The sequence below is a fragment of the Talpa occidentalis genome, unplaced genomic scaffold (genome assembly GCF_014898055.3).
Source record: "Talpa occidentalis isolate TD23 unplaced genomic scaffold, MPIMG_talOcc4v2.1 talOcc4.8, whole genome shotgun sequence".
NCBI lineage: Eukaryota > Metazoa > Chordata > Mammalia > Eulipotyphla > Talpidae > Talpa > Talpa occidentalis.
In genome coordinates this window covers 63,065,098-63,091,888 of record NW_023605194.1, presented here as the reverse complement: position 1 = coordinate 63,091,888, position 26,791 = coordinate 63,065,098, and the positions used below count along the sequence as shown (strand labels likewise).

The window sequence follows — 26,791 nt, the reverse complement described above, 5'->3', positions numbered from 1 at the left end:
AGTTAGCAAAGGTGGACGGCGTCACAGAGATGAGTCCGTCCCAGGTAGTGGACTTAACACTTAAGGTTTATAATAATAGAGAGGACAGGGGACCAAAACCTGAGACTGTTTTCATACAAAGAGAGCACAGTTTCGGGGAAACAGTAATGGACAGAGACGTGAACCCCTGGGAAGAGATCAGTGTGCTTTCTGTAGGGAAGAGGGACATTGGAAGTACAGTTGTCCCAGGTTACAGGGAAGCGGCAGACGCAGTAATTACAGAAGGCAGGATAGAAGACGGAGGATACCACGACAGGATGATTCACGCAGGGGTTACAGGAGGGAATATAGAAGGAGCACACAGAACCAGGAACCAAGGAGAGAGGAAAGAAGACAAATGTTAAAACAGAGTAGAGTCTCAGATGATGACAGGGAATACAGACAGAGAAGGAATCGAGAGCCCAGCACAGAGGACAGGAGACAAATGACAGCACAGAGTAGGGTCTCAGGTGAAGATAGGAGGGAATATAGACAGTAGAGAAATCTGGAGCCAAGTGTGGAGGAAAAGAGACGTGATAGTTCATGGAGAAGGTTCAGATGAAGAATAGGGGTGCCCGGGGGCTCCACTAGATCTTAAGCACATTAAAATAACCCCCTTGGCGCCCCGGGTGACCCTCGCTGTGGGAGATCATCTGATTGGTTTCTTGGTGGACACTGGAGCGACATACTCAGTTTTAAATTTGAAATTAACTAAAATGAGCAAAGAGACTGTAGCAGTCACTGGGATTACGGGAAGGCCACAATAGAAAGCCTTCCTACAACCTTTGGAGTGCCAGCTGGGCACCACACAGCTCCAGCACAGCTTCCTATACATGGAAGAGTGTCCAATCCCTCTACTTGGTCGTGACCTTTTAAGTAAGCTCAACGCACGAATTATATTCTCACCCAAAAATCAGAGGCTTCACCTATAGGTTTCTCCAGAGCATGCTCTGCGGTTCCAGATGTTGCTTACTCAAGATGCTCCACCAAAAGGTGAAATTTTGCCTCCAGAAACTGTTGAAAGAGTAAGTAAATGGGTATGGGCTGATGGAACCCCAGGACGTGTGAAAAATGCAGAGCCTGTAAAGATAGAAGTGATAGAGGGGAGCAAAACCCGGAGAAGGAAACAATACCCCTTAAAGGAGGAGGCCTTGAGGGGAATTGAGCCAGTATTGAAAAGGTTCCTTCAATCTGGGCTCATTCAGCCCTGCCGCTCACCGTACAACACTCCGATTCTGCCAGTGAAGAAACCCCATACAGGCGAGTACCGTTTTGTCCAAGATTTAAGGGCTATTAATGACATTGTTCAAGATTTACATCCCACTGTGCCTAACCCGTACACCCTATTAACTGCCATACCTGGTGACTTCGGGTGGTTTTCAGTATTAGACCTGAAGGATGCCTTTTTCTGTATCCCAATTGATGTCCAGGATCAACTGCTTTTTGCCTTTGAGTGGCAGGACCTTAAGTCCAAGAGCACTCTCCAGTATTGCTGGACCGTGCTTCCACAGGGATTTAAGAACTCCCCAACTATTTTTGGGGAAATACTGGCCAGGGATCTCAGGAAGGTTCAACTAAACCAGGGCGTCTTGTTGCAATACGTAGATGATTTATTGATTGCAAGTCCAGACTACAAATCTTGTCCGAAAAATACCATAGTGGTACTGAACCACCTGGCAGAATGTGGCTCCAAGGTGTCACCTAACAAGGCACAGATATGCAAACAAACTGTGACATATTTGGGGTTTGAAATTAAGAAAGGCAGACGGAGCCTGATGACGGAAAGAAACCAGGTAATTTCAGCCCTTAAAGTCACCAGCAACCGGCGACAGTTGCGCGGATTTTTGGGTATGGCTGGGATTTGTAGGATTTGGATTCCTAAATTTGGACTAATAGCAAAACCCTTATATGATGCTCTCTAAGGCCTGGACTCTGAACCTTTGTCTTGGAGTCCAGAATGTCAAAAGGCCTTTGATGAAATAAAAGTAAAGTTGATCTCAGCACCAGCATTAGGGCTTCCGGATCTTAGGAAGTCATTCAGACTTTATGTACATGAGAGACAGGGGGTTGGCCTAGGAGTACTGATCCAATTGTTGGGGCCAGAAATGCAACCCATTGCATATCTGTCCAAACAACTGGACCACACCACTAAGGGATGGCCTCCATGCTTGCGTGCTGTGGCTGCCACTTGTGACCTCCTACATGAGGTGGAGAAGTTTACATTGGGTCAGCCCATCACTGTGTGTGTGCCACATCAGGTTTTGACATTGCTGGAGCAGAAGGGTGGACTTTGGTTGACTGCTGGGCGAATGGGAAAATATCAAGCAGCTCTGTTGGACAATCCTAATGTGAAGCTGCAGGTTTCTAACTCCCTGAATCCCGCCACACTGCTTCCAGGCAATGCAGACGGACTTGAGGATGACACTTTAATCCATAACTGTTTAGAAACCATAGACACAGTGTATGCCAGCCGACCAGATCTGACTGACCAGTCTCTGCCAGACCCAGAGTGGGAGCTATTTACAGATGGCAGCAGCTTCATGGACCAAGGCGGGATATGCCTTGGATGTGCAGGATACGAAGTGGTGACGCTCCAGAACACTGTGGAAGCCAAGACTCTTCCGGCAGGTACATCAGCACAGAAAGCCGAATTAATAGCCCCGACCCGTGCCTTGGAACTCTCAAAAGGTAAAAGAGTCAATATATTTACTGACTCAAAATACTCTTTTATGATTCTCCACATGCATGGGGCCATTTGGAAGGAGCGGGGACTTCTTACCGCTAGTAACAAGGACGTCAAACACCCATTGGAAATCCTGGCCTTGTTAAAGGCAGTAGCTTTACCATCAGCTGTTGCCGTGATGCACTGTCCTGGCCACCAAAAGGGTGGGTCTGACTTGGCAAAGGGCAACAGGGCAGCCGATCGGGAGGCTAAGGCTGCTGCCCGTTCTGCCCTCCAGGGTGCACTCATCCCTCTTGTGGACCTGACTCAGTATGCTCCTGAATACACCGAGCGGGATGAGGAGAGAGCTCGTGCATGGGGATTCACTGAGTTTGACCCCAGCTCCACTTGGAGAGTAAACTCCCATGGGATGATACTCCTCCCGGAGGCCCCGGTATATCCGGTGCTAAAACATCTTCACGAGGGATCTCACTATGGGAGAGATGCCTTATTAGGCACTGTGCGCCCATATTTGAAGGGACCATATTTACACAAAATAGCACAACGGATCACCAGAGGTTGTGAATTATGTGCCAGGAATAACCCCAAGACTGACTCCCACCCTAAAGCCATTGGGGTTCAATATCGGGGCAAGTGCCCTTTTGAGGACTGGCAGGTGAACTTTACACAAATGCCTAGAACAACAGGCAACTTCAAATACCTGTTGGTTTTTGTTGACACGTTCTCGGGATGGGTGGAAGCATTTCCCACAAAGACGGAAAAAGCATCCGAGGTTGCAAAACAGCTGCTGAAGGAGATAATTCCTCGCTTTGGGTTGCCGGATTCTATCCAGAGTGATAATGGGCCGGCATTTGTCTCTGACGTCACCCATGCAGTAAGCAGTGCGTTACAGATCAACTGGAAATTGCATGCTGCATGGAGACCGCAGTCTTCTGGGCAAACAGAAAAGATGAACCACACCTTGAAGAAATCCTTGGCAAAATTGTGCCAAGAAACACAACTTCGTTGGGACCAGGTACTATCCCTTGCCCTCCTCCGCATAAGAGTGGCACCTCGAAGTGGGCTACAATTAAGCCCCTTTGAGACTGTGTTTGGAAGACCCTTCCAGGCCTCAGTTCTGAAAGCCAGTCCGGAAATAGCACAAGATTGCCGGATCACACAATATGTGAATCACATCCAGGAGATTCTGGCAGTAATTCACAACTTTGCCAACCTCGAGGATCTCTATGCCTCCTGATCAACCATTGCATCCCTTCAGACCTGGAGATCAGGTCTTACCGAAGACTTGGCAGAGCGGGGATGCCCAAAACCAGCTGTCAGAAAAATGGACTGGTCCCTATGATGTCTTGTTGAGCACACATACCTCTCTGAAACTTGCAGGCAGAAGGAACTGCACCAGAAGGAACTGACCCAGAGACGAAGTCCCACTGGTCTTGTGAACCCATTGAGGACTTGAGATAATTGTTTAAGAAACAGGAAAAAACTTGAATGTTACTGACTTCTTTTCCAGTTATTGTTGCAGGATACCCAAGGACTCATTTTTTTCTGAAGAAACCCTGAGAAAAAAACTAACATGCTCTAACCAATCTTCTTCCTTTCAAAGTTTAGGAGCGTGAAATAACATCTAGGATCATGGCAGTATTTTTTTTTTTTTTTACATGGAAAGGTTTTCAATCTTGATTTTGTTATTTCCTTTTAACTTTTAGGTTTTTTTTTTCCTCTGCTTGTTTTTTTTTTTTTTTTTTTTGTTATTTTGGCCCATCAGTGAAACTGCAGTTGTTTGAGATCTCCCACGCGTGATAAATGGTAACTAAAGAGCTCTTTGTGTCTATAGGTTGTATTTCTGTATGTCCTTGTGTCTGTCTTGGCCTCCAGTGGTTGGCAAATTGGTACACATGGTACCCATAAATGTTGAAAAAAAAAAAAAAAGTCTCCAGTTATAAAAAAACTTAAGGTTATGGTTTGATTGTCAACATTGTACTACTGAACTAAGCCGGTGCCTTCATAGAGATTGAATATTGTTGTTTCTGTTGTTTTTCTGATATTTATGGCAAAGCTTCTCAGAAATCTAAATTCAAGTGCAAATTTGGTAGCCTGTCATTTGGCAGATGAACGGAAATTTTGTGGAACCTCAGTAGCGCTCCTGGGACACTCCACAAAGTTTCTCCCTTTCCTCCAGGGAAAGGCATTAGATGAATTTGTTCTATTTGGCTTTTACCTAATGAAGTAAAACTGGAAGGGAAGCATTGTCACTTGGGAAAATGGTAAAACTTTGGCATGTACAGAAATGTTAACAGTGGTTTTCTAAAATGTGTATAAAACCTCTCAGTACCTGATATGGATGTAAATTGTCAATGGTGATTGTCACCTTGTAATATTGTATACTTCAGTTGTTTAATATCTACAGAAATTGTTTCTGGAAATATAGGGAGAAAAGGTCTCAACAGATTCCTATTGATGGAACTGTTGAGGGTAAAACTTTCCTACAAAGGACTGAATAGACCTGGAAATACACCTGATATTTACTAAGTTTTCTTTGACAAACTACTGATAATTTTTTTTTTTTTTGCATTTTGTTCTGAATCCACAAAGTTTTCTTGTTTCGGTAACCAGGATCTGCAGCAAGGTTGCGTTTTTTTTTTCAGCAAAGCTAACTTGTCACATTTTCTCTCCCTTTGATACCAACACAGCATACAAATAGTGGTAGTAATTTTTTTTGCTACTTATCCCAGAGTCTGTTTTTGCATAACTTCCATAGGGATTTTGTCTGCTTAAACAAAAAAACTGGACATGAGTTTGATTGTGTGGCTTTGCATGGAGTTCTTCCAGAAAGTTGAAAAAGAGCCGAACCAAGAAGAGGAGAACCTGTTTGCCTTGTTTGTAGGGTTCCAGAGACCTCCAAAGAAGGTGAGGAAGCTTGCCTCCATTGGCAGGACTGGACAACCCGGCCAACGAAAAAGCCCTGGTACCCTCGAGAAGAGGAAAGCCCAGGTGGAGTCTGATGAGACCAACTTTGTTCCTGAAGCCTACATCGACCGGATGCCACCGGTTCGCTCTGATCCTGTATGGAGTATTTCAACAAAGCCAGCTAAAAATTGCTGTTTAGTTATTCTGCCCTGTGATTTTATGCAAAAATAGGAAAAATGGTTTAAAAGTGATTTAGTTTGCAAACTTTTGCTATGCTGTTAAAAGTTTGAGATCAAGGTTGAGAAAATTTGTGTTTTACATTAGTTGAACCATTTTAAGATTTTTTCCTGTGATTTTGACGTATTTGCTGTCTTGTTTTGGCTAATGCCTCCAGATGTTTTTTTTTTTTTGGCTGGGACTGATGAATTGTTTTTCCAGGAATGGAGGACTTTTGCTTTCCACAATGGACAATACCTGGAGGGACTGGTTTTCTTTCACACTGGAACCTGGTAAAAAATTTTCATCTGAGACTGCATCCCAACATCCATATATTCGATCTTCATCACCATGGAAATGGTAGCAAAAAGTGAAGGGGGGGAATTGTTAGGGGGAACAGGATGTCCTAAAGCTAATCCCATACAGGCTTTGTGGACTCCACCCCCACCCCAGGTCAAAGCCAAAGACACTGGGAACTCCAAATCCCATCACCACCAAAGGGAAGGTGGCTGGGACCTGAGGGTGGGGTTAAGCAGCCAGATTGGTATAAAGCCAGACACGTGGGCTTTGGAGGGGCTCCCCCCATTTTGGCTCTCCGCCAGCTCGCAGCATTTGGACAGCTCAGAGAGTGTCTTTGGGTTTCCAGGTCGGCGGATTGGGTAGGATGCATTAAAGACTTTATTTCCCTATTTTCTGCCTGAGTTGTACATTTTCCTTATTTCCTTTTCCCTTGTGAATAAACCTTTTATTAACCTTTTGTGTGTGCCTGTAGTGGAGTATTAATAAGTCCCTTTTAAGCACGCGGGTGAGGACCCACAGCCAGGCAACCCATTTTTATATTGGGGTTGCCCTATAACAAGACCTTATGGGACTACCCAGGTCTGAGACCTCATGCATGAGTAATAAAGCTTTCCTGGCCTCACCATTCCTAAAGTAATGCTTGTTCTTCCCCTGCCTTTGTAAAAGGCTAGATTATTTCTGCAACAAGAGCATTCACCAGAGTCAGAGTGGGGAACAGAACAGGCAGAATGACTGAAACACACTGCTGAGGGGAGCAGCGGGCGAGTCAGGAGAGGTCTGCTGCACCACGTGGGTCACCTCCCTGGCCTGGGATCGAATTTGTGCCGCAGTGGCTGTGGATAGCTTCATAGGTTGTCTTAACCCCTTGCGCCACCAGGGAGGCCCTGTTTTGTGTTGATTTTAATTGGGATCTGGAATTTCAGTCAATGTTTCTTCATAAGATTTGTAAGATGTTTGACCATTACTTAATATAATATTTTTTTCTGCCTTATTTTTATGCTTTTATCCTTCTACATCCCTCACTACATGTGTTAGTCTGTTTGATGCTGTTTCATAAGAACTTGAGACTGTTCTTTTGTAACAGGGTGGTCCCCAGGAAAGGGGGAGGTTCCAGGTTCCCTGCCCCACCCAAATGGAGGGTGGAGCTGAGCAGGAAGAGATGAAGCTGCAGAGGAGACTGAAGAAGGAAGGAAGCAGGATGGAGCCAGAAGGAGACCTGGAGGAGGCACGTGGAGCCGAGAGACATGTGAAGAAACTGCTTGCCTTTGATCGTGGACGGGGTGACACAGATGTGGGTGAGACCCGTGGGGAGGTGACAATGGCAGCTTTTATCTTGATTTTGATTTTGCTCTTTTCCTTCCAGACTTGTCTGGTTGTTTCTGATGCTTTTCTGTGGGTCCCCACTGGAAGACCTGTGGCAGGCTTCGAGGCCTTGCCCTGGGCCAATCCTGCTTGGATGGACTTTTACCCACGAGGGGGCGGGTAACTTTGGATGCTTGATTTAGAAACTAGATTCTTTGCCTTTCCTGTATTGTTTCCTAATTGTATTAAAGTTCCTTCCCATTAAAGTCTCATGTTTTGCGTTGATGCGGCAGATGGCAGAACCCATTTAAAGCAGGCAGGTTTGCGGGGTTTGGAGTGCCCCTCTCCCTGCCCTGTAACACTTTCACTTTTTCTCTCATCAGATGGGTGATTTGATATTTTCAAGTTCACTACACATTTTTCTCTGACACATTTTTCTCTAACTGCAGTTAAATATAAATTTCTCTTGTTATTTTCTTTACTAACAATTTCAGTTTCCTTTGTACTTCCCATTTCTTTGTGGAGATTCCCTATGACTTCACCCTTTAAGATGACATTTTCTTGGGGCCTCCCCGGTGGCACAGCGGTTGAGCGCTGGGTTGCGAAGCTGCCCGCAGCCTCTGCGGCGCCGGTTCGATCCCCGGCTGCTCCCAGGCCACTGGAGGAGGGTCCCACATGGCGCGCAGACCTCTCCTGCCGCCCGCTGCTCCCCTCAGCAGTGTACCTTGTCAGTCTGTCTGCTCTGCTCCCCGCTCTGGCTCTGGTGAATTCTCTCACCCTCTGGCGCTTCTGACTGTACCCAGTGCTTACATAAATAAATAAATAAATCTTTAAAAAAAAAAAAAAAAAGATGACATTTTCTTAAATCCTTGAAGCAGCACTGTTAAGGAGCAGCCCCGATATACAAACGGGGTGCCTGTGGGTCCTCACCCGCGCGCTTAAAAGGGACTTATTAATACTCCACTACAGGCACACACAAAAGGTTAATAAAAGGTTTATTTACAAGGGAAAAGGAAATGAGGAAAATGTACAACTCAGGCAGAAAATAGGGAAATAAAGTCTTTAATGCGTCCTACCAGATCCGCCGACCTGGAAACCCAAAGGCACTCTCAGAGCTGGCCTGACACTGCGAGCTGGCGGAGAGCCAAAATGGGGGGAGCCCCTCCAAAGCCCACGTGTCTGGCTTTATACCAACCTGGCTGCTTAACCCCACCCTCAGGTCCCAGCCACCTTCCCTTTGGTGGTGATGGGATTTGGAGTTCCCAGTGTCTTTGGCTTTGGCCTGGGGTGGGGGTGGAGTCCACAAAGCCTGTATGGAATTAGCTTTAGGACATCCTTTTCCCCCTTAACAGCACGAATAGCTGCTTTTAAAGTTTTTGCAAAATTCAATACCTGGGCTATGTGAAGTTTTTCTTTACTGCTTTTTTTCCCTTTACTATGGGACTCATTTTCCTGTTTTTCATATGCAATTTTTTGCTATACCACATTATAAAAAAGAATCTGCATTTTATCTTTCTCTGAGTATTGTTCCAGGAGGCATTTTGATTACTGGTTTATTAAACAGTATTTACCTAGGCTTGGTTTTATTTACCTAGGCTTGGTTTTATGCTTTGTTAGAATAATCTATGGAAAACCCAAGGTGTTTCTTCAATCCCTTCTAATCTGGTAAATGGTCACCCTTGTGGATCTTGTTGGGACTTCAGTCTATATTCTAGGATGCGGACACTTGTTTATAATATGAGAGCAGAAATAAGGCAGCACCACTTTGTCCCCCCTTAGCTGAAACATACATGTTAGGTGATTTAATTTTTTTTAACTTGCATGTGTCTGAGAATGACCAGAAAAATGCAGTAAGTATGGACTTTGGAAGTTACAGATAAACTTTAGCAAGTAAGCAAATTTGCACATAAGGATTTCATGAATAATGAAGATCAATTCTGTATATAGTTTGTATAATGAAACCAGGTTGCAAAATAAAAACATTTTAGTGCTTTAAAGAGGTTGTGTTTATAAACTATTTTGATAGAAATTTTCCCTATATATGTTTCCTAAACAAGATATAAACAAGATAACTTATCTTCCTGACTCAGCACATCATTAAAGTAATGCTAAAAGCCAATGACACCTTTTAGACTTTATATAAACATATGCTCTTAGATGTTCCAGCTGGAAACAATTCTTGAAGCTCGTTTTTTCTTTCTTTTATTTTTTATCTGTTTTTTAAAAAAATTATTTATTTATTTTAAAGATTTATTTATTTATGCATACAAGAACTGGGGTAGAGGCCAGAGGTGTGTGTGAGAGGATCCACCAGAGACAGAGTGGGGAACAGAACAGGAGGATTGACTGAAATACACTGCTGAGGGGAACAGCAGGCTAGGCAGCAGAGGTCTGCTGCACCATATGGGAAGCTCCCTGGCTGGGGATTGAACTCATGCTGCAGTGGCTGCAGACAGCTTCATAGATTGTGTCTTAACCCCTTGTGCCACCAGGGAGGCCCTGATTTTTTATTTTTTTATTTTTTAAGATTTATTTATGCATGCATGCAAGAGCTGGGGTACAGACCAGAGGTGTGGGGGGTAAGAGGATTCACCAGCGACAGAGTGGGAAACAGGACAGGCAGAATGACTGAAATATACTGCTGAGGGGAGCAGTGGGTGAGTCAGGAGAGGTCTGCTGCGCCATATGGGTTGCTCTCTGGCCGGGGATTGAACTCGTGCTGCAGTGGCTGTGGATAGCTTCATAGGTCGTGTCTTAATCCTTGTGCCACCAGGGAGGCCCTGGTTTTTAATTTTTAAATAGCTTAATGTACTTTAGCTGCAAGATCTCAAGAAATTAAGTAAACTTGATGAGTCTCAGCTTTCTCATTTATAAAATGAACAAAATGCATTTCTAAAGTTCTCCAAAGCCAAAATTCTATCTATTTTGGTTGCCAGTGGTTTAGCCTCTAGATGCAATCTTCTCTTAACTTTCTCTTTCTGATCTGTGTTTTGAAGAAACCAGAAAACCAACTCCTATTATGTCAGTTGTATTTTCTAACAAATGTAGTAACAACAATTCACAGGATACTACTAAACTAAATATCTCATCAATGACATCTACATGTAGTAAAGCAAGATAAAAGCATCTTTCCTAGGGTCTTCACCTGTTTGGGACAACAGAAAATACACATAATTTGAAAAGAAGTAGAAAGCCTTAAAAGCAGACAAGTTTATTTTGGCTTATTTTCTTTATTGAATTAAAATTATACTACGTATAAAATAGTAACGTGTATACAGAGGGATTTAAGACATCATATATATATACACAATTATCTTTTAAAAGGTCAAGACGCAAGTTACAGTGATTACGAATATATAATGTATATTAAAATACTGTCCATAAGTAATTTATTTGGCTGTTTTAGTTCGAAGCTTTCGTTTGAGAATCTGATGATCACTTTCTTTTACTTTCTGGTCAATCACAATCTGAAATTAACACAATTTATACAAATTATAAATGAATTTTTTTATATCAATATATGTTCATGTGCTTAATATCTGAAAAAATTGCATTATAAGATTTTTTTGTCCTCTAAGACCACAGGTATAGTGTCTTCTATATAAAAGCATACCCTTAGTAAAGATTCTTTCAAACTACCTCATTCTACAACGAATAATCCACATTCTATACTGAATTAAATACATGTATAGCTTAAAATAATTACCAAGATATTTGGAGACAAGTATCTCAAATGATCTTTTGCAGCAACAAATACCTAGCTTTTTCCTTTAATTCTTTTCTATCTTTATTTTGACCTACTAGGTAATGTAAGAATGATAGAAAATTAAATCTCTCCCTGTAAAAGCATAGTTTATTCTGAATAAGGAGAATGAGTCATAAGAGGTAGGGTAACAAACAACAGTATTTTCTTAATAGAACCTGGAAAGTTTAGAGGAAAGGTAAGAGGAAACAACTGAATGCCTACATTTTCACCAGACACACTGAGGCCCAGATTTTCACAATTCTTGTGATAACAATATAAATAGGTATTGGAAATACATGCATATCTAAATATTAATTCCACTGATGGAATCAAAATTCCTCCGATGAATCACAAATATAAGTGCATATAGCACTTTTATACATTAATGCATCACTTATATTTAATCACTATAAATTTAACACATCAGATGTCAAAAGTATAGCACTTAAACATGGTTTAAGAGATTTGATCTAAAGAATAAAAATTCAAAACATTATGGAATTCAAATTGATATGAATACTTTAGAATTAAAAACAAGGGCATTTTTACATTTAAGAAAAGTGAAATAGTAGCTTACCACTTGGCCAGATATATCAATAGGAGAAGAAATTTCATTTGTGTATAATTTCCGTTTGGTCCGTTTTGGCCGAGACACATTTTCTTTACTTAGTTCTACATTTGAGGGCTTTGAAGAACTCATTGTTTCAATGATTTTCTTTGCTAGTAAAATAAAAAACACTAGTTAATTCCTGAACTAATTTTCTAACTGCAAAGCCTCCCTGGTAGTGCAAGAGGTTAAGATACAACCTATGAAGCTATCTGCAGCCACTGCAGCACGAGTTTGATCCCTGCCCAGGGAGCTACCCACATGGCACAGCAGACCTCTCCTGACTCATCCGCTGTTCCCCTTAGCAGTTTATTTCAGTCAATCCTGCTGTTCTGTTCCCCATTCTGTCTCTGGTGAATTCTCTTACTCCTCACACCTCTGTCCTGTACCAGGGTTCTTGGATGCTTGGGTAGTTCCCTGGCCCAGCCAAGGATTGAACTTGTAAGAAAAGAGTTGAGTCTACCAAGTTAAGGGAGGCATTACAGTACGAGTACCTCCCTTTCCTTGAAAACACATTTTCTTTTAATACAGATGTGACAGGGGCCTTCCCGGTGGTGCAGCGGGTTGAGCAGTCTCTGCGGCGCGGGTTCGATTCCCGGCCAGGGAAAGACCCACATGGCGCAGCGGACCTCTCGGACCTCTCCTGCTTGCCCCTTGCTTCCCTTCAGCGGTGTCCTCGGTCCGTCTGCCTGTTCTGCTCCCTGCTCTGTCTCTGGTGGATTCTCTCGCCCTCCCGCGCCTCTGACTGTGCCCCAGTCTTTGTATTGATAAATAAATCTTTAAAGAAATATAAATATAGTTGTAATAGATATAAATAAATTACATAAATGTAAATAAATATATTTGTAATAAAATACGTAAGACTTTAAAATCATTAAGTTTCTCATCAAATTTAGACATTACCAGTTTGCTGTCTGTCCCTCTACATATTCATTTATTCATCTCTCTCTCTCTCTCTCTATTCATTTTAAAAGATTTATTTATTTATTTATACAAGCACTGGGTACAGTCAGAGGTGCAGGAGGGTGAGAGAATTCACCAGAGCCAGAGCGGAGAGTAGAACAGGCAGAGTGACAAGTACACTGCTCAGGGGAGCAGCGGGCAGCAAGAGAGATCTGTGCGCCATGTGGGACCCTTGCCCGGTGGCCGGGGATCGAACTGGTGCTGCAGGGGCTGCGGGCAGCTTCGCAACCCAGCGCTCAACTGCTGTGCCACCGGGGAGGCCCCCCTCTAAATATTTATTACACTTCACAAACTATACATTAAAAAATGTTAATAATTAAAAAAATATATATAGATGGATCTGATAGGTGTGAAATTCCCAAACTGTGCACTAAGACATGCCACAATAAGTTCACAGGAGCACCTTGAGACATTTTACATTTTTGAGGAAAAAGGTGACACTGGAGAGCTCAAGGCAGTTGTGCTGAAATATGCATTTATTACATTCCTTTTGATGATGACATTTCTTTGTAACCTGGTTTTCAGAAGCTGAATTTTCAGCAGTTGTTTGACCTTAAGTAATGGAGACGACTTTAGGTGTTTCTTTGGGTGCAATGACACAATGAAAACAATCACTGAATATGAAAAGCACTTTAAACCAAGAAAAACTTCTGGGTAAGTTTTTACAGAATTTTTATACAACCTATTTGACTTAATACAAATGTCCCTGCTTTCAGTCTCTCTTCCTTCTCATTCTTCCCATATCTGGTCTTAAATACATTCTGTTGCTATAAACTCAGGCAATCTCACAAAAACCCACTGCTACACCTGCCTCCACCCTCAAATAATTATCTTCAAATTCTACACATCAGATGTATATTGCTACCTGAAACTGACTGAACATTCTTTACAATTTCCTGATCCTCTACCTGTGCTAAAAATCATTCCCTCTAGAGTGTGTGTACCCATGAATGTTATATGTACATCTCTATATAGTATATATCTTAACATACACTAATACATGGTATTAATGTCTACATATTTAAAAAGAAAATAGCATTACACATACTATATTTTCAACCAAGTTCAACAGATATTTATAGAAGTATGTTTTTCACATAAATGAATAGGCAATGTTTTTATGCATAGAGAAAAACACTGAGAGAATATATACCATAAGACCAATAGTGATTATCTGCAGAAGATATAATCTTGCCAACATTTAGAACCCAAGTTAAACCCTACCTATTCTGGAAATTCTCCCTAAGGTCCCATAATCAGCATATCCCTTTTCTCTCCAACACTACCATGGCACTTTGATGTATGTGCTATTACATTAAGCAGTCTGCTCTGGATCAATTACTTAAATGAAGATCTTTATCCTCCACTCCAAAGTGAACATCTAGGCATAGTGATCCTTTCATCTTTCTTCCCAAAGTACTTATTATAGGACAATGCCTGTTTGAAGTGTAATAATCAGTAGCTGAGTTTATATACTCATAAGATATTATTAGAAAACACCTTACACCTAACATAAAATGTCATTTAATTAATCTGCAAACCTTTTGATTGAAGAATTGTTGGAGAATGTTGTAAGAAGTCTCCAAATTTCTGTAGTGTTCCTTCTTTTTTCTTAGCTGCCATATTTATACTAATCGTGGATGCCTGACTCCGTAAAGAATACGTTTTCTTAGAAGACGGACGTGTGAAAACCTGATAAACAAATATTTTGTGTTATTGCTGATGAGAAATGTTAGAAGGAAATACTTACTGACACAGGTGAGTTAAAAAGGCCAGAGATAGGTTGCGAGTTCTCAGGCAGGGAAAGTGTGATTAAGCACGTGAGGAAAGGGATAAAGGGGCCAGAAAATGGCAAAATGAGTGTGACAGGTGGAGTACTATCAGTTGGTCAGCAGTGAACAAACACATCAATAAGTGCCTGCTACTAGCCAAATGCTAGAGATTTCATTTCATCAAGCCGAGTTAGATCAATAGGAAATGAAAGCAAAAAAGTTATAATTGGACAGAACTGGATTTCTGGGTAATTACTAATCAAATTTGATATCTTTATTTTTTCATCTTCAACTTTTAAATATGAAGCATGAAAAAGGGTCAATTTTAATCCAATTAAAAGACAAACCTTTTGTTCCTTTTTGACAGAAGAATTTCCATGCTCAGGAATAGGGGATTTCAAATTAGTTCTAGGTGTAGCATTCTTCTTATTTTCACATTTCACCAAATCCTGAAAGTAATGAATTTTAGTTAGCATTGGTTAATTTCTTGACAGCATTTTTATCACTAGACTTAAAACAAAATGATAGTTCTTAGTTGGGATGATTTTAACCTCAGGAAACAATGCCTGGAGGTAGTCTGGTTGTCGTTGCTGGGTGGAAAAGGGATGTTATTTGCAACTGGGGGATAAAGGCAAGGAATGCTGCTAAATACCCCTACAACACTCAGGAGAGAGCCTTCTAAAAACAAAGTATCTGACCCAAAATTTCAACTGTGCTGAAATTGATAAACCCTAACTGAAGACATAAATTCCACACCCCCCCTCATTTTTATTGAGATGTTACTGACAAGTAACATATATAAAGTTTAAAGTATACAACATGATGATGTAATATGCATCTATAGTGAAATGACTGAAGCTTTTTTACACATATCATAAGTAATGAAATTACATGAGATAGATGAAAAACTGAAGGGATAGTATCTGTTACTCGAATCCCATCATTAAAACACAGCATTGGGCCTCCCCGGTGGCGCAGCGGTTGAGCGCTGGGTTGCGAAGCTGCCGGCGACCTCTGCGGTGCCGGTTCGATTCCCGGCTGTATCCCCGGCTGCTCCCCGGCCACCGGAAGAGGGTCCCACATGGCGCGCAGACCTCTCCTGCCGCCCGCTGCTCCCCTCAGCAGTGTGCTTCGGTCCTTCTGCCTGCTCTGCTCTCCGCTCTGGCTCTGGTGAATTCTCTCACCCTCCCGTGCTTCTGACTGTACCCAGTGCTTGTATAAATAAATAAATAAATCTTTAAAAAAAAAAAAAAATCTCTAAATTCTTTATTACTGAAAGGAAGAAAATGAGGATCAGAAAGTTTTGTGACTACATGGATAAGATATGGTAGAAGGTTTGGTGTACCTACAATTAGAAAACTACAGAAAGAAATGAACAGTGCTTTTTCTTTTTTTAAAGATTTATTTATTTATTTATACAAGCACTGGGTACAGTCAGAAGTGCGGGAGGGTGAGAGAATTCACCAGAGCCAAAGTGGGGAACAGAACAGGCAGACTGACGAAATTCACTGCTGAGGGGAGCAGTGGGCACGGCAGGAGAGGTCTGCGTGCCATGTGGGACCCTCGCCCGGTGGTCAGGGATCAAACCAGCGCTGAGGAGGCTGTGGGCAGCTTTGCAGCCCAGTGCTCAACCGCTGCACCACCGGGGAGGCCCAGCAGTGTTTAGTCTACCACTAAATAGAGGCCCCAATTTTAATACTGGCTGACAGAAAAGGAATATTTCTCTTCTAAAATCTGTTACCACCATAAAGACCTTAGTTTTTAGTTAAATGACAAAGATTATGCTAAACCAAAGTTAGTCATTTCAGTTTCTCTAATTTCTTTATCATTCCTTATCTCTCCTATTGGAGGGAAAGGGACTAGTTTTTTTTTTTTTTTGAAAGATTTCATTTATTTATTTTTATGTGGAAGAACTGGGGTGCAGGCCAGAGATAAAGGGGTTGAGAGGATTCTCCAGAGACAGAGTGGTGGACAAAATAGGCAGATATATTGAAGTACACTGTTAAGGGGGAACATTGGGTAAAACAGGAGAGAGGTCTGCTGTGTCATGTAGGTTCGCTCCCTGGCCAGGGATCGAATTCAGGCCACGGAGGTGACAGTGGAGAGACTTAACCCCTAGGCCACTAGGGAGACCTGTGACTAAGTTTGAATAGGACTGCTATACTAAAATAGGTAATCCAGTAAAATTCACCACCATTTAACCTATCACAACTTCAATAAAATAAGGCATAAGTTATTTATTTTAATGTCCACAAGCTGTTTTCTTTGAGGACTATCAAACTACAGAGTATAAAATATGCCATGAATTATGATTTTAGTCTCAACAACGTAGCTGAGTTTAACTACATGTTAAACTGAGGTCTGTATTTTTTAAAATATATATATATTTGAAAAGATTTATTTATTTATACAAGCACTGGGGTACAGGCCAGAGGCGTGTGAGGGTGAGAGAATCCACCAGAGACAGAGTAGGGAGCAGAACAGGCAGACTGACTGAAATACATTGCTGAGGGGAGCAGCGGATGAGACAGGAGAGGTCTGCTGCGCCATGTGGGAATCTCCCTGGCTGGCCGGGAATTGAACCAGTGCCGCGGAGGCTGCAGACAGCTTCACAGGGCTGCGCTCAAGCCACTGTGCCACCGCCACTGGGGAGGCCCCTAAACTGAGTTTAATAACAATAACGTATGTTTATTGAATTCATTCCTCAGTTAAGTACTTACCTCCTCCTCCATTTCACTACTCTTTCTCTTCCGGGCCTTGGAAATCTTAACCGTCACTGGTGAGTCACAACCAAAGTGTTTCACTGCCATTTTGTTTGGCCTTAAAGGTGTAAACTGAATCTCTAATTCAGGCTTTGGAAATCGAGAAGTCTGATTATTTTCTGTTGACACTTCACAAGAGTCAAGGACTACAGACCCATCCTACAACAGAATTAAAAAGAAAAAAAGTATTTACCGAATTTATTTACTGGAAAGAATTTATAAATTGCAAAGAATTAACTTTTACAAAAACCTATTAAAGGCAATGAATTGCAAAGGATAAAAACGTGTGCTACATAAAATTCACCAATACAAGGACAGAAAGAGTCTTATCATTTACCTTTTCCAGGTTTATACATGGTATGTTAACATTGGAGGATTTCCCAAATTTGTATGAATGTAAGAATTATCTAGAGAATTTATTTAGAAGGTTCTTAGACCCTAACACAATCAACTTCCAAGATGTTTTCAACATATCCTTTCATTTTACTTTCACTGCAACTCTGAGTTAGATGTGGCAAGTGTCCTTAATTCTACTTTTCAGATGAGGAAACAGTGATTTACAGTATTAAATGACAATGCCAAAGTCTACATAATGTATTGTAGCTTGAACTTCTCAGTCACAGAGTATGCTCTATTCCTAAACCCTAATGGTTAAAGGATTTAGAAAGAAATATCATACTACATTTTTCAACCTGATGAAAATTCAAACATGGACCTTTCTTATAAATACCATCAAAATCAAAAGTCAAATACAACTCTCATGACACCTACCATTATTATGAAATAGGGAGAATTCATTATGGGGAAAAGCAACGATTGTGTCCGGACCTTCCTATGGTAAAAACTATGTTATACTGTTTTATAAATGCTTTGATTTTCACAATTCTATTAGGAAGACATTATATGTTTTAAAGATTTATTTTTATTTATGCATACAAGAACTGGGGTGTAGGCCAGAGGTGCGGGGGTGGGGCATTGGTGAGAGTATTCACAAGAGCAGAACAGGTAGATCTAGTGAAATATACTGCTGAGAGGAGCAGCGGGCCAGACAGGAGAGGTCTGCTACACCTTATGTGGGTTAGCTCCCTGGCTGGCGATCCAACTCAGACTGCAGTGGCTGGCAATAGCTTGACAGTGCTGATACTTCAACGCCTGTGCCACAAGGGAGGCTCATAGGGAAACATTGCATGTTTTAAACAAAGTTCAGAAATGTTAAGTAGTTTCTCCAAAAGTCCCAAAATCACAGTGACAGCAGAATATACCTTTATAAATTTGCAGTCTGTGCCTATTTATACCACATGCTGCTACTACTTTTTTCAGCAGACATAATTTCTCTTAGAATCATGAAACCTTTTCACTTTGGACACACAATTTATTTTCCTATTCTTTGAGGTCTTTAGATCAGCAGATTTTTAAGTTCAGATCAATTATTCTGGAAAGACTAGCTTTAGATGTACTTTGATTTGATTTATCTGGGAAGTAGCTATCTGTGAAATGTAATCCTCTCTCCATCCAGGATTCAGACTTAATTTTACAAAAGTAATTCCTGAATTACATCCTATACCTCACCATTGTGTTTATTTTCAAAATAAGCTGCATATTTACGCAGTAAACTAAAGGCATACATAAGATTTAATTATCACCAAGAGCTGAAGCTGAAACATTTTAAAGGTAAATTAGGGGCTAAATAACAAATTGTTTTCTAATTACCCTACTTGGGAAATATGATCAAAATATTGCACAAAGTGGTATTTCTTAGTCATCAACAAATCAATACTAGTATATAAACTGGGGAAACTCAAAATTCATGAGAAATATCCAAAGATGATTCCAAGCTCCAGTTTCTCTCTGGTCTACTAGAACTTACATTTTTTTTTTTTTTTAACATTTAAGAGTTAATTAAATAATTTTGAACAATCTCTATATTCAGTAAAAAAAAAAAAAAAAAAAAAGGTATAGGAAGAACAAAATTCTACTAACTATTTTGGAATCCTCCAATGTAATCTTCTTTAATTGCTCAATTTCATTGTCTTTCTGTATGTTACTGGAGATCAGTGTTTTCAACTGTATCTCTAATGCTGCAACCAGTTGATCCCGTTCTTCTCGCCACTTTTGAAGGTTACTGTCTTTTTCTTTCAGCTGTGCTGTTAGTAGTTCCTAACCAGAAAATACAGGAAACTATTAAAGTAAACCTTGAAGCATGAATCTAAGAATTTTTGAATTTATTATAGATAACATCATAAACATAACTGTGAAAAAGGTGTAATAAATTACAAAGTCAAGTCTAGAGAAAATATTTACTTATAAAGCGAAATAAGACTATGTGCTATATTTTTCCCATCCTTCCAAAACAGTTTATTGATCACTTCTTTTAGAGTTCCCCCCAATATTTGGGAAATGAAAGGGTAACATTAAAACAAAACTAACAATATAGAGAAATAATTAAAAATACCAATTTCACTGGGTTAAAAATCATGAAATACTGGGCCTCCCTGGTGGCACAAGGGGTTAAGCACAGCACTATGAAGCTATCACAGCCTCAGCAGCAGGAATTCGATCCTCAGCCAAGGAGCTACCCACATGGCGCAGCAGACCTCTCCTGTCTCACCCGCTGCTGCTTCCCTCAACAGTGTTTTCAGTCAACCTGCCTGTTCTGCTCCCACTCTGTCTCTGGTGAATCCCCTCACCCGCCACACCTCTGACCTGGACCCCAGTTCTTGTATGCATAAATAAATAAATCTTTAAAAAAAAAAATCATGAAATATTTAGTGGTAATTTACAGAAAATATGTGCAAAACCTAAACATGAAAAACTACAAAGCACTGTTGAAAGAAATTAAAAAACAAATAAATGAAGAGAGACTATGTATTCAAATACATGTTAGTTTTTTCCAAATTGCTCTACAATCAAGGCAATTTTAATCATAACGCAGAAATGAAAGAACTCTAAAATTTATTTGGAAATGGAAATGATCTAGAATAGTAAAAATCACTTTGAAAACATGGAACAAAATAGGAGCAATCACACTATATGATTTCAGGTCTATTTTAGTGTGCAAGACATGTGACACTGGCAAAAGGGTAGGATAGATAGAGATTAGTGGAACAGAAGAGAAGATCCACAAATGGACAGTCAACTGGCATTCTACAGAAATGCCAGAAATTCAGCGGAGGATAGGACAGTCTTTAAAGCAAATGATGCTGAAACGACTGAAGAGCTGAATTTTAAAACAAGAACCCCACCCTAATATCATATCATATATACAAATTAACTATTGGACAATTTAATTATGACAAAAGTGACAGAGCAATGAAAAAGAAAAACACATTTTTCAATAAATACTGCCAGGGCAATTGATAATGCACGTTTGGGAAAAAAAATCTTTACCTATACTATCTCATTTCAAATAAAAATCAATTCTAGGATCTCAACATAAAAGGTAAAATCCAAAACTTTTAAGAAGTAATAGAGGGCCTCCCTGGTGGCGCAAGGGGTTAAGACGCAACCTATGAAGCAGTCTGTAGCCATTGCAGCCCGAGTTCATTTCCTGGCCAGCCAGGTTGGCGCGGCAGACCTTTCCTGACTTGCCTGCTGCCCCACTCAGCAGTGTAATCTGCCTGTTCTGCTCCCCACTCTGTCTCTGGTGAATCCTCTCACTCCCCACACCTCTGGCCTGTACCCCAGTTCTTGTATGCATAAACAAATAATCTTTCTTTTTTTAAAAAGAAATAATAGAGAACAACATCTTTATGTCCTTGGCATTTATAAAGAAATCATACTGGGGAAATGAACTAAAATAAGATCATGAATTTCTATTCATAAAGTGGCAATGAGAGTGAAAAAAGTAAACTAGAGATCAAAAGAGTTAGCTGGAATACACCAAAGATAAAGGATTCCTACCGAAAGAAAAAGTATAAGGAACAACTATACAGCAATGAAAAACAGATGTATAGTTTGATAAGAATTAGGGAAGGGGCATATATAGGGCATAAAAAAGTTAAAATAAGAACATAAGTGAACTTCAAGATAAACAGAAAAGTCCACCTTACAAATAAACAGATTGCCTTAAAAAAGTTTTCTTTTCTCAACCATGTAGAGACTAGAACCAACAAACAAACAAAACCATCCTTAACCTCATTAGTAATCAAGGAAAAGAACATTAAAACCATAAAAAAGGACTGACATTACTGTATGTTTGTGAGAATATACAGCAACTATAATACTAGTTGTAGTAGTTGGTACAACTACTTTGAAAATCAGTCTGACATACTACCAGATTCCTACATATGCCATTCTGTGGTTGGCTATATACACAACAAAAATGCATGCACATGTGCCAAAAAAATGTATATAAACATTAATAGGAGAATTGACTCAAAATAGGAAACAATCCAACATTAAAATAAATTGACTATGGTATGTTCATATAACATTGAACAATGAAAATGGACTAACTCAAGTATATGCAAAAACATGATGATTCTCACAAACATAATGTTGAGTGAAAGAGACCAAGTACAGACAAATGCATTCTGTATATTTCCATTTATGTAAAATTAAAAACCAGGCAAAACTGAAATATAACATTAATGGCAGAATAGTTATTGTCATTGGGAAAGAAGTAGAAGAGGGGGCTCTCCAGGGTGCTGTAAATAAGTATTATCAGTTTTACAAGAATTTACTGAATTACATATTTGTTTTAATTACTGTGTTAGAGATTATAATTTGAAAAGCTCAAAACCCAACAATTTATTTCTTACATATGGCAGACAGATATACATTGTGGGTATGACTGCAAAGAAACACACGGGAGAAAGGAGCTTTCTCTAGGATTAGAAACTCAAAATAGGTTTATTTGCAGGCATTGCTATTAGAGGGACTAGGAAAAGAAAATAACCTCATTTTTTTCCCCTTCTCCTTTTCTTTCCCCTTCCCCTTCAGACCCCAACCTCATTCTTAGTATAGAACTGGAGTGACTGTGGCAACCAACAGTACTGATTTCACTTCTTTCTTTTCAAACTGTATCTTTTTTTGAGTGGAAGTAACATTGCTTTACAACACAGTATATGATTCAGGGGTGTAGGTTTATACCTCTTCATAAGTATGTTACCACCACACCCACCCCCAAAGCACGGATAATCTGCCAGAGTCCTAGATTTCACTTCTTGCCCCTTACTACTGCCCCAGAAAATTTGATGGGCTATGGAACAGGATCAGGGAACCAGCTGCAACCTTTTCTATTAAGAGAGATGCAGCTTCAGTATTCTTTTCAACCCAACACTTCCTGATGGTATCTCTCATGCACTTAGAATTGACACATGAAATGAAAGATACTCTCCCCTTGGAAATGTTGTAATGACAAGAATTAGTCTCACATGAGTTGGCACATGACAGGAAGAGTCAAGACTTTAAAGAAACAAAACAACTGAATAAAATGCCAAGATCCTGGACCTAAAAGACATTAGTGAGGAAACTGGTGAAATTCTAATATGGTCTATAATTTAGCTAAGACTACTAAAATAACATTAACTTGGTTCTGATCACCATACTATTACATAAGATGCTAATATACAGGAACTGTCTACTAGTTTTGCAACTTTTCAGTAATTAAAATAAAAAGGCTAAACCTCAAAGACATCTTTGAGAGGTGAGACACATCACCCAAAGCAGTGATAGTGAAGGCAAAGATAAACAGCTGGGACTACATCAAATTAAAGAGCTTCTGCACAGCAAAACAGATAATAACCAAAACAAAGAGAAACACCACCGACTGGAAGAAAATTTTCACACACAACACTAATAATAAAGGATTGATCACAAAAATCAACAAAGAGCTGATGAGACTCAATAAAAACAAAGAAAAGAATCCAGTCAAAAAATGGGCAGAAAAGCTAAAAAGAAACTTCTCCAAAGAGGAAATGCAAATAGCCAAGCAGCATATGAAAAAATGTTCAACATCGCTTGTAATCAGGGAAAATGCAAATCAAAACTACCATGAGATACCATCTTACACCAGTGAGAATGGCACATATTAAAAAAACTAGCAACAACAAATGTGGGCGAGGATGTGGAGAAAAAGGAACTCGCTTGCACTGCTGGTGGGAGTGCAAACTGGTCCAACCACTATGGAGAGCTGTGTGGAGATTTTCTGACCTACTAAACATAGAGCTTCCATATGATCCAGCAATTCCACTCCGAGGTATTTACCCAAATGACACAGAAACAGTAATTCCAAAGGGCATCTGCACGCCTATGTTTATAGCAGCACTATTTACAATAGCTAAGCTATGGAAACAACCCAAATGCCCTAAAATAGACGACTAGATCAAGAAGATGTGGTACATATACACAATGGAATATTACTCAGCAATCAAAAAAGATAAACACATGCAGTTTGCAGCAACATGGATGGAGCTAGAAGGGATCATGCTCAGCGAAATAAGTCAGAAAGAAAAATAAAAATACCGGATGGTCTCACTCCTAGCAGGAATTTAGAAAATCTAAATAAGGGACCAGGAAAAAGACTAATTAATACAAAGTAAAAATCAAAATCAACAATATAACCAAAATGCATACATATATTGTGCAAAAATGAAAAATGATGTAAGAATTATATAAAATAAAATATTTAAAAAATAAAAGGCAAAAATGTATTTAAAAATCAATGGAAGGGGCCTCCCCGGTGGCGCAGCAGTTGAGCGTCGGGTTGCGAAGCTGCCCGTGGCCTCTGCGGCGCCGGTTCGATCCCTGGCTTCTCCCCGGCCACCGGAGAAGGGTCCCACATGGCGCGCAGACCTCTCCTGCCGCCCGCTGCTCCCCTCAGCAGTGTACTTTGGTCCTTCTGCCTGCTCTGCTCCTCGCTCTGGCTCTGGAGAATTCTCTCACCCTCCCGCGCTTCTGACTACACCCAGTGTATGTATAAACAAAACAAACAAACAAACAAACAAATAAAAAACATGCCTCTATTAAAAAAAAAAAAAAATCAATGGGAAAAACATCCTTTACTTACTGAAAAAACTGACATATCTCTTTTTAATAAGATATTAGTAAAGTTCTGTCATAAACATCGGAAATGCTAACAGATGACAATGTGATAGTGCCAAGTTATTACTGAAAACATATGATTTCCAAGCTCATTGTAAGAGCTACAGTTAGTAAACCTAAAGGTTATGTCTATCTGTAATCTAGAAACTATTTAGTTGACCTAAGAAAACAATTCCTGGGGAAGGGGCGGAGGAAAACAATTCCTAATAAAATGACCTTATACACATTAGTAGAATATATAGTTCAAAATATGAAGTTTTACTAATATTGTAGTAATATGGCAGTCAAAAGGAAAATATTTTAAGTTCTATATCTAGACATTGAGATGTAATTAGGTATTTTCCAAATTGCTAAATGAATGAAAAAAGTTAAATAAGAACGTAAGTGAACTTCAAGATAAACAGAAAAGTCCATCTTACAAATAAACAGATTGCCTTAAAAAAGTTTTCTTTTCTCAACCATGTAGAGACTAGGAATTGCAGGGGTAACTTGAACAAACCCAAAAAGCAGATAAAATACATCAAAGATAAGGTATAATTGTTACCAACCATTTCATTTTGCTGTTTCAAACAACGCTCTCTGTCTTCCACATATTTTTTCATCTCTTTGTTTCGTAGATTCTCAGCTTCTTGTGCTTGAGCGATAAGCACCATTTTTTCTTCTATCCATTTCTTTCTATCAGTTTTATATATCTGTTCAGATTCCTGGATGCATAAATAGTACAATTATCACATGCTTAAGAAAGAATAAATCTTTTTATAACACTTTCATTCAACCCATCACTTTTTACCTTTTAAAAAAACCTAAGTGTTTTTCTTTATATAATGACAAGACCAAGAGTTTATTTCAGGTAATAAAAAGACCACTGCTTGCTTGCTTTCCTAAACAGTATTTCCTTTATAAACTTAATTTTGTCGCTACGTTCACTTATGGACTTTCCTTCATCAGTGAATTTTGCTAAGAAGAAATTAATATTAAAATTTGTAAAAGAATTATAGAGACCCAAGTCTTCTTAAATGCCAGGAAAAAGTAACTTGGTTTATGGTGGTCATTACTAATCACATGTTTCCAAAAATAAAATACTTCTGGGTATACAAGATGTCAAATATAGAATAACTTGTGCAACAGGACAAATATTTATTAAAGTACAGCTGGACCGAGAATATAGTTATCTCCCACTATTTAAAAAAAGTTCTAAAACCACTGTACTGTTTAAACTACAGCAGTCCATTCCAAGATTACAAAATGTATGACCTAAGATACGTGATTATATCATTTTGTATTAACACAAAGCACACTAATACTCCTTAATATGAACATTTCATTAGAGTTCATTTATTATCTCATAATTAACTGAGTATTTACTATTCTCTAGAGGCTTTTAGGTTTTCACAATAGAAAAGAAATCCTATAATATATAATAGTTAAAAAAAAGAAAATAACTAAATTTTTAATAGGTGTAATTTGATTACATGCAGCCTGAATTTAAGAAAATTTAGAGGCAGCCAATTTTCAAAAATCATTATTATATTTTCTTCAATTTCAGAATTAGTTATGAATGCAACTTCTTTTTTTTTTAAGGTGAAATTTTATTTTTTCTCTTTTTTAAAATTTATTTTTAATTTAAAATTTATTTTTATATTCCCCATACAATTACAACCCCCTTATTTTTACCCCAAGCCCTCCTTTCCCTGCCCCCCGCCCCCCATAGAGAGTCTCTTGTTCATAGTTATTTATTGATTTTGATATTTTCTTTCTTATAGTTATTCTTTTTCCTGGTCCCTTATTTAAGTTTTCAAGTGAGACCATCTGGTATTTTTCTTTTTCTTTCTGGCTTATTTCACTGAGCATGATCCCTTCCAGAGCCATCCATGTTGCTGCACATTGCATGTGTTTATCTTTTTTGAATGCTGAGTAATATTCCATGGTGTATATGTACCACATCTTCTTGATCCAGTCATCTATTTTTTGGGCATTTGGGTTGTTTCCAAATCTTAGCTATTGTAAATAGTGCTGCTATAAACATAGGGATGCAGGTGCTCTTTGGAATTGATGTTTCTGTGTCCTTTGGGTAAATACCTAGCAGTGGAATTGCTGGATCATATGGAAGCTCTATGTTTAGTAGGTCAAGAAATCTCCATACAGCTCTCCATAGTGGTTGGACCAGTTTGCATTCCCACCAACAGTGCAGGAGAGTTCCTTTTTCTCCACAACCTCGCCAACATTTGTTGTTGCTAGTTTTTTTTAATATGTGCCATTCTCACTGGTGTAAGATGGTATCTCATTGTAGTTTTGATTTGCAATGAATGCAACTTAATAAAAGGCACAAAATTTTAATTATTTGGTAAGTTCCACAAAAAAATTTCCTTCATATGTTGTCTTCTATATATAGGATGTTAGAGCTGAACTTGAGAAAAAATTATAAACACAAAACAGTATCTTCTATATAGTATGGTTTCAATTATATGATAG

General features: G+C 39.4%; 1 protein-coding gene across 4 annotated transcripts in view; it reads right to left on the bottom strand.

Moving 5' to 3' along the window:
• Positions 1–10,632: 10,632 nt before the first annotated feature.
• Positions 10,633–26,791, bottom strand: part of KIF20B (kinesin family member 20B) — a 73,573-nt gene continuing 57,414 nt past the window's right edge. For all 4 annotated transcript variants that reach the window (XM_054689952.1, XM_054689953.1, XM_037495705.2 and 1 more), the window contains 7 exons: positions 24,868–25,023; positions 19,256–19,432; positions 17,234–17,434; positions 14,861–14,962; positions 14,283–14,433; positions 11,749–11,891; positions 10,633–10,893 (listed from right to left, as the gene is read on the bottom strand). In XM_054689952.1, coding sequence (XP_054545927.1) covers positions 10,816–10,893; positions 11,749–11,891; positions 14,283–14,433; positions 14,861–14,962; positions 17,234–17,434; positions 19,256–19,432; positions 24,868–25,023 — 1,008 coding nt within the window. In that variant the 3' untranslated portion in view covers positions 10,633–10,815. The remainder of the gene's footprint in view (positions 10,894–11,748; positions 11,892–14,282; positions 14,434–14,860; positions 14,963–17,233; positions 17,435–19,255; positions 19,433–24,867; positions 25,024–26,791) is intronic.